Source organism: Aspergillus melleus (genome assembly GCF_016097325.1).
Source record: "Aspergillus melleus strain CBS 546.65 chromosome Unknown contig6, whole genome shotgun sequence".
Taxonomy (NCBI): domain Eukaryota; kingdom Fungi; phylum Ascomycota; class Eurotiomycetes; order Eurotiales; family Aspergillaceae; genus Aspergillus; species Aspergillus melleus.
In genome coordinates this window covers 1,156,748-1,165,463 of record NW_025763375.1, presented here as the reverse complement: position 1 = coordinate 1,165,463, position 8,716 = coordinate 1,156,748, and the positions used below count along the sequence as shown (strand labels likewise).

Below are 8,716 nucleotides of genomic sequence, written 5' to 3'. Positions count from 1 at the left end.
TTTTTAAACTGCTTACATCAATAAATTTAAAAATTCATATATAAATATTAATTCATAAAATTGAGTGAATATTTTATTAAATAATTTAATTAATACAAATTATTAATTATTTATTAAAACTATGAATAATCCAATTATTCAATTTTCTGTGCAATAATAAATACTTCAAAATATCATTTTAAAAATAAAATTAATATAATAGATTAATATTAAAATATGGTTATTTTTATATAATAATTTAATTTGCAGTTAAATTATCTATGAAAGCTTCCATAATTCAGTATATTTTGTGAGAGCCTTACAACTATCTTAAGATACGTTTCATTTAAAGAGACTCCTCTTCTGATATAGATAGATCATTATTAGAAGAATTAATCTTTAACTTATGCAATTTTGACCAATTTTACTGCTTCTAGTACCTCGTTCCAACACAATCAACTGAGAACTCTACTAATAGATTAACTAAGATAATCACGGTATCACTTGCCTGCATCACTCAAAATTCTATTAGAATCAATTAACCATAATCAGCCTTGCATACCTAGTAGTCAATTATACGGCAATATTTACTAATTAAAATTAATGGCAGAACGTGTCATAGATCGTATACTCTGAATTCTGCTAAGATCCGGTATGGCCAACAGTGCCTGATTCTAGCTCGTCCGGCGTGTGGTCCTCTGTTGCGCCATTTCTTTGATTAGGATGCGAAAAAGTAGGGAATTGGAATGAACGAGGGAAAAACAGCCTCGGTCGCCAACCCCGCTGCCCCCGATGATTTGCCTGTGTTTCGAACGGCACCCCCGCATCCCGAGTATGTGAACTTTGCCAACGCCAAAAAGGCCATACTGCTGAGCGAGACCGATTAGACCCTCCAGGTGAATGATGACGATTTGCCAATGGGACCCTAGCCCGGCTAGCGCCCGCGCGCCCTCCTATAAACACAGCTTCTGGTGGGTTGACAGCCGGCACCCGACCAGCGGTACGGCGATCTACACGCTCTGTATTTGTTGTCGGAACAGAAGGATCAGAGCGGGATTTGGGAATATAGTAATCAGCCTTGCATAAAGGGCAGCAAGCCTTACGGCAAGTCAACCACGGATCAACACAGGAGGCGTGAAAAGCATGCCCGCACGTCAGCCCACGTATGTCGTCATCCTCCTCAATCACGTCAAGGCAAATCGCACATGAGTCGCCGGGGTCAGGTAAAAGCTCGACGGGCGCTGAAGTGCATATTTGGTTCTCTATGTCATGGCCACGACATTCAGAATTATTTTCGTACCCTGGTGCCTCTGCGTTGATGACATTCGGTCTTGTACTGGGATCGGAGATTTCCTGCCCTGTAGCCTGCAGGTCATTTTCCGTTTTGTCTTCTTGGCGAGGCTGTTTCAGCTCCGTAAACTTTGCAAGGGCAGACTGTGAAGCGGACAAATCGTGGCGGCTCTCTTCCGGGTTAATCTCGGAGCATGGCACACCTGCAGTGACCGATAATTTAATATCACCTTCCTTTAGGCTCTGAGATGTGTTACTCCATGCCGATATGCCACCTGCTGTTGGAAGGCCATCATCGGCGCGTGAAGACCTCCACGCTTTATACTTGATTAATGGAAACCGATCATTAACTTCATCCATGGTCATTAACTTCTTCTCCCTTCTTCGCCTGTGCGGCCTAGGTATGGCCACCAAGTCTATAGGTTCGCCGGTCTCCTCATTGCGTAGCTGGCGATTGCGTTGATTGTAGCGAAAACAATATTTCACTCCAACGATGATCCTTCACCAAAAGTTTAGAACCCAAACTATTCATGAAAGAGTTGGCAGGGCACATACCAGAGATTAGTGAACACAACTCCAAATCCGAGAGCCACGAAGAACAACAGAGGTGAGCTTGTAGGGCTTGAGCCACTGTCACTTCCACTGTGGTCTGAGTTGGTCGGGTTTGGAGATGATGTCGTTGACGAGGGGGACGACATCTTGAACTAGCGGAATGTTATGGTGGGGTTGTTTGTCGTGAGATCAAAGTAGCTATCGCGGCTATAAGTAAGATTGAAGCAGCGACTAGGAGTGTCTTCGTAGGGCTGATACAAGTTAAGTAACGATGTATAGGTCGATTCTTTGGTACATGCTCAAAAGACGCTTCGAGAACCGGAGTGGTGGGATAGCAATCGGCCTTAATTCGAGGGAGGACAAGCATGCACCTGGCGACCTGGTGTCCTCACAGAATTCGAAGACGGACAGGAACCCAGTTGGTTATTTGGTTCAAGCTGACTCCATTCAACCCTCAAGGCATGTGCCGTGTAGATCATCACCGGTGGCAGCTGCAGTCAAATTTACTAGATATCGTTGATTGCATCTAGCAAGGCCACAAGGTTGGTTGGAGGTGGCATTGGGGGTGCGAAGGACCGAGGATGTGATGTTGCATAGGATAAAAGCGGGTGTTTGACGGTCACGGGGCAATTTATGATACAATCTCAGCAGCAGTTCCGAGTAGCCATTAAAAGCTTGGCGCAAATACTCCGTTTCTTCGACTCATGAACATGAAGGAATACGTAGCCTATTTACTAACTACAGTCATTGAACTTCGATATTTGTAAAGTATAGTCACCGTCCATTAAGATCGGACACTTTTACATCTAGTAAGTCACCAAGGACAGCTGCTGCTAAGGTACTATCTTAGTACTGCTCCTGCTCCCACTCCCGCTCCTACTATTGCTCCTGCTCCTACTGCTCCTGCTACTGTCCTATTACCACTGGCACAAGCAGATTGAGCTAATGCACTAATCATTAGTAACCAGATAATATGACTGGAACCTCAACGCAATCCACAGAGACAAGAACAGGCCCCCTCATTTTGACATTGTGTTTATCCAAGACATAGTATTTCTCCCCACACCCCCGCGAATTCCACCTGAAAGCAAGCAGCACACTTATCGAAAAGGGAGAGTGGACATACTAGACCAATTGAACAAATCTATACCCTTCAGCACGCTCATGGTTTGAGGACCACAATGCGCAACGAGATGGATTCGCCACAAAAACCACGAAGGTTCTTGCCAGAACCCATCGAGACATCCTCACGCAGCTCGACAGACCGCCCACTTGAACGCCTTAGGGGCCCAAAATATCACACAGCTAGCAAGTTGACTGCAAATCACAACGTACCCACAGCGGAACAAGAGCATCATACGTCACCTTCCATGACCGGCACGAATGAAACCGAGAATTTAGCACATGTCACAGAGCAGAAACACCAAGGCACACGAAACCAGATTGTACCGGGACAAAATGCTATGGGGATGCGTACTTCCCGAACAGTAGGACAGGCATGGAAGGGCCAAGCGTGTTGTCAACCAGACACATTGGCCCGAGACGAGTCCCAAACACGGCAACGAAGAAAGTTCACGCCCATGCTTGTGGAAACTGCTAGCCGGTCAGTTCGAGGGGGGTCACGCTCACTTAATGCTTCGAACTGCCTACTACAAGCTCGATCGGAAAGCCTACAGCGCCTCGACATGAACAGCATTTCACAGAAACATGACTTCTCTACGACACCTGAGTCTTCGTTTTCATATTACAACCTTCAGCGGCGTTATGAGACGAGAAGACACTCATTTCGGGTCCCGGACCTACCTGCGATTCCATCAAGCTGCAGTGGATCGTCTGACGAGTCGGAACTGGATGGTTCACCTCCCCCGCCATCGAGAAAGCTAGCCAGAGAAGGTTCCAGTAACAATCAAGCTCGTCGAGAGAGTTGCGATGAAGAAATTTCAAGTTACTTACTATCACTCGCAGCACAAGCAGCAGAACGTCAGTTGAAAGAGCAAACACTAGCAGCCTTCCCAAATGAACAGGTCTACCAGCCCGTAGATCACTTTGCTGTTGATAATGAAGAGGAGGGCTGCGCACCTGATGATGGCTTACCTATCCCCGAGCAGCTGCATCACTTGGATACACGTCGAAATTCGGCCGCAGATCTATCCTCAGAGCTTGAATACCTGCGGAGTCACAAACAGAGGGCGGGAATAAAACCATCCTTCAAGATTGGAACCGATGCGAACTGTCCGCGGTCAGAATCCTTGAATCGGCCCTCAGCTGGTCACGACCGATCAATGAATGCTGAAATCCTCGGAAAACCAGTGGAGAATGCACGCCTTGCGAGCCCACCCATGCTTGGAACCGACCTCATTTTCCCCCAGAGTTCATCACCAGAGACAACAATATATGAAGGTGGTAGTTCAGTTGAACCAACTCACATAACCCACAACAACCCTGGTCTCTGGCATGCGTTGCCGCATCAAAATGGCCGTGCAAATGAAGGTCTTTGGATGGGAACCTGCCGGAATAACAGACGCGCTGAAATAAAGCACGTTCCAATCAACAACACTATGCAAGAGACCATACCTGTGCCCATCAACAAGTTCTCAACATCCATACTCGAAGATCTCGGGACCGAAAATTCGCTAGCTACGACAGAAAAGTTTGACTTGCGACGTACTGCCATGAATGAGGAGAATGCCGAACCTTACCCCTCCGATGATTTTGTGACCCAAATTTATAACTACTTATCGCTAGGATACCCGTGCGTTGCTCGCTATTATGATCATGAACTCAGCAAGGTCTCTGGCATTTCTGTAACGGAAATCAGGCAAGATGACATAGACACAGATGCCAAAGGGTTTGTTTTCAATGAAGAACAGGGAATAAAGAGAGACAAGACAAGCAATAGTTGCCGGCGATGGCATGCATTGCGCTTGTACATACACGAGTGGGTTAATGAACGCCCACGTGTTCCAGAAGAGGATGACAACCATGAGAAATGGGGTGTACGCGAGAGGAGGGGAAGCTGGGCAGTTTAGGTTAACCTGGGTGACATTTCTATGGATGCTGGCTTCCTAACATAGGGTATATGTAGTCACATCTGCCAAGCTGATCCCCGTTGCCCCTATCCCGCTTGATAGCTACTAATGAATGAATGGCTGCTGGGCAGCTCGCTGCCAAATTCAAATATCTGCCGGGCATCATGGCCCTCCATATAGCTCTCTTCACTTTGCAAGGTTCCAAGGGTATCATATCAAATTTACCCTGGTATCAGGAGGCTGTTTTTATACGCCTAGGACTAATCCGAGCAATTGTGTGAGCAGTCATCGCTGTGAGGCTGAACACTTTCCTCGTACAGCTGACTTGGAACATTTCCTCTGTTTACCCTCTCGTGCACAAGACCCGGGAAGATCTTCTGTTCTGAAAAGGCATCTGGCCGGGTTGCAGTCACCGTCACGGACTGAGCACCGGTGCCTGGCATATCGGGCTGGCCACTCCCATCTTGGGAACGCGTAGAACCGGAAGTCTCAGCTAATACATGTTCAGTCGGGTGAGAAGCTTTGAGGGAGGGTTTGAGCGCGCTAAAAGATAACACCGGAGATTTGGGAATACACGGGGAAGCTGCAAGCGGGTAACCCTCCGGCAATTTTTCCTTTGAAAGGCTTTTAGTGTCTGCGGGAAAAGACGTAGTCGAAGGTGACAGGGAATATTTCCCAATGCTAATGTTGCGTTAGCAAATGGATTTTCTTTCATCCTAATCTTCGAAGGGTTGCTCACAGCTGTAGTTCTCCAACAAGCGTTTCATGTCGGAATTCCTCGCGGATATCCGGGACATTGCTCTTGGCAACATTATTCCCAGAAACGCCGGGTAAAGAGCAGTTGGAACCAAGCCATCTTTGCTTCAACGATAATTCAAAACCACTCTGCTCGACCGAATGCTTTGCAAGTTCACACATGTCCACAGCGCTAAACTTGTAGATTTGCGCGGCCACCGAATACTCTTCAATCAATGGTTCCTTCGTAAAAGCGAATTGCAACGGGTCGTCTGTAGACAATGATACATTCAGGCCACGTCTGAAAAAATTAGCACATGGATTTTTGTCATACGTCAAAAACAAGGCGTTATTGCTGAGCGGCGACATGGCGATTCCGATTCGATCCAAATAAAAGAGATACTGGAGCAAAGGGACCTTCCTAAGCAGAATGCCATGACTAATGCTATGGCAGCAAAGAAACCCAACCGCAAGATGATCAGGATCGCCAGCTTCACCACAATGTGGTCTCAACACGAACGTGTTAAACCCACGCTGCTTTCTCCATGTGTTCAGAGATGCAATGTTTGCAAACATGAAGTAGACCCAGTAACTATACGGTGGATTCTGCTTTGTATTCCACTCCTTTGGAATTGGATACTTCCTGTATAGCCGACGTTCCGCTTTGCTCTCATCGTCGACGCTGTCAAATCCGACAACACGCTGCAAAAATATGTGGAGTTTTGGATGGCTGCTGGGGTCTTTCGTCACTTCGAACAGTGGCTGGAAGACATTCGTTATGACTTGCTCGAAGTTTTCCATCATACCGCTCGATTTGTAAACGTCATAGAGTCGAGGAACTTGGATAAGCCAGCGAACATTCGGGGAAAACAACTTATTGTCAACCACCCACGCTGCAAGTTTGTCCCATTCCTGAATAGATCGCCCGTAAATTGAGATGCGCCATTCCACCATTTGATACTTGCTTGATTCTAAGTCGGCTATGACTTCTTTGGTTATCTCCGCCAAGTATCTCCCTTTGATGTAGTTGTCTGTTTTGAGAAAGATTTCCCTTAATCTGGATTCGCCCACCGGGTTATACTTCAGGTTGAACTTATCAAAACGATGGAAGGAATCGGTGTGCGCCTGCAAGGCTCTTAGTTACAAGGTGACCGGCCAAGAGATGAACAACTTACGTGCATGTCAAGGGTGTCGATACTCAAATCGTATGCGGTGAGGTTGATACTTTCAAAGACTTCTTTTAGGGTAAGGTGTTTTCCATCTCTGAATAAGACAACTTCATCAGGAGACTTTTTCATCTTGCTTTTGATGAATCGAAGAAGGTGCTTTTGATTCATACAAGCCGAGTGATGGACATGTGTGTCCACCTTGCGGACATTGTAGAAATCCCTGTGAGGAACCTTCTTGCTATCGGCTATTTCTTGGTACTCATTCAATAGCGTATACAGTTGAAACTTCCCTTCCAAATAGGAGAGTCGTTTAAAAGCAAAGCTCTTTGCCGGCCCGTCAGAGGATACGTCTATGATCGCATCAAGGTCCATATAAAAATCCCGCAACGAAGGGATTTCAACAATCGGTTGGCTTGAATCAACGGCAACGTTGGTTTCGTAGACTTGATACACGCTGTTTTCATCCAACTTGAAAACCCACGATGATTCCCCGGGCAGAGGCAGACAGTCGGCTATGTCGAAATCTTCACCAACGTCCTGGCCCATCTTTCTTCTTTTCTGCTCAGTGTGCGTATGATCATTGTATTTGCCAGTGTCTTTGTCGTTTTCCCAGGCCGGCTCTGGGGGAGGTGGGTAAACATTCCACCCAGGACGGTCTCTGGGGTTATCCTGAGAACTTTGCAAGGACAGCTGAATATACTGGGACCGTCGCTCCAGCAAGCCCTTAATTTTGCGGCAAATGACATTCAGTTCCGATGCCACAGTGTTGCTGTTTGATGTAATATTCACCATGCTTTCCATGGTTCCCAGTCCTTCGTATATAGGGCGGGTCGCATCTGTTCCGAGAGCATTGGCTCCAAAATCACCAGAACCCTCATGAGACATTGTATGAGGTCTGGGAAATTGCTCCGTGCTGGAAATGATGTTCTCTGAATACTTTTCATGTAAATCGACACCCTGCGTATCCGAGAATGAACTCCACTGATCGCCAGTCGAGTGCTGCCCAGCCAAATCAGTAGTATCGGCATGAATCAAGTGACTTGAACTGTCATTATGCTTGAGAGCTGGACTGTCACATGTCGCATCGTCTGCTTGCGAAGCTGAGGGAAGAGAACCTGGAGGCACCGCGACCTGGGAATGTTCACCATCAGCACCCCGAGAGGCAAACTGGTGCTGTTGGTAAAAAAGCTTTGCTTCAGCGTGACTCATTGATTTTTCATAAGCGTAATCGTAGGTTGGAGTTTTCAGCTGCCTATCCCTTGGGAGAATCTCTCCGGAAGGTGAGTCTCCCACTTCCGGGATATTTGAGGTACTAGGCGCATTTTCGAGTTCATCATTCTCAAGCGTCATCGCGGGGAGCACCGGGATTTGTCGAGAAGATTGTAACAAGGCCTGAGCTTGCGTTGGCAGTTGGCACCAAGCTGGGAGCAGTGTCTTGCCAAGGCCCTCGGGGTTATTGTTCGTTATTATTGCGCCGGTGTAGCTGTAACCACATAGAAAGCGGTCAAATTTTTTGTCAGTCGACCGCCTACCTAGTATGTACATACGGTGTACATATCGATGGATGGATGGACATGTATCTGTCACCTAGGTATACCGTACAGGTGGTACATACACATACGTAGGTATGCAAAGAGGCATTCATGCATTCTTCCCTTCAACCCCCCGATCAACTGACTCATTCGACCTTGCTCCTATCTGGTTCGCCCCCTCCCCTTTCCTTCTTTTTTTCCTTCGGGATCATACAAGAACAATCAAAACCTAAACCAAACTCGGCTCGGACACGGGAGTAAGTTAGATACGCGCGGTCATATTAGGTAAGACATACTAGCTGCTACGTAACTAGCTAACTAACTGCTAGTTAGGTGTTCCGTTAGGCAGACTGAAATCAATCATAGCATACTCCGTACACAACAGGCCATTGCAACATCGTGCTTTATCTTTTGCCCAACAGTGAGAACC

The 8,716-nt window shown here is 46.7% G+C and overlaps 2 protein-coding genes across 2 annotated transcripts; both read right to left on the bottom strand.

Annotated features, from left to right (window-relative positions):
• Nucleotides 1-339: 339 nt before the first annotated feature.
• LDX57_010175 (uncharacterized protein) lies at nt 340-2,415 on the bottom strand. The gene has a single exon (XM_046091921.1). It carries the CDS (start codon nt 1,633-1,635, stop codon nt 622-624), a length of 1,014 nt encoding a protein of 337 aa, XP_045947898.1. The 5' UTR covers nt 1,636-2,415; the 3' UTR covers nt 340-621.
• A 2,695-nt stretch (nt 2,416-5,110) lies between these two features.
• Nucleotides 5,111-8,104, bottom strand: AMD1 (AMP deaminase; the record flags this gene model as incomplete). The annotated part of the gene is made up of 4 exons (XM_046091920.1): nt 5,111-5,531; nt 5,590-5,886; nt 6,106-6,710; nt 6,761-8,104. The coding sequence occupies 4 exons, from the start codon at nt 8,102-8,104 to the stop codon at nt 5,111-5,113; spliced, it is 2,667 nt and encodes an 888-aa protein (XP_045947897.1).
• Nucleotides 8,105-8,716: the final 612 nt, after the last annotated feature.

Bases quoted from the DNA above. Each gene is read 5' to 3' on its own strand.
- LDX57_010175 (XM_046091921.1), bottom strand. From the start codon at position 1,635: ATGACCATGGATGAAGTTAATGATCGGTTTCCATTAATCAAGTATAAA.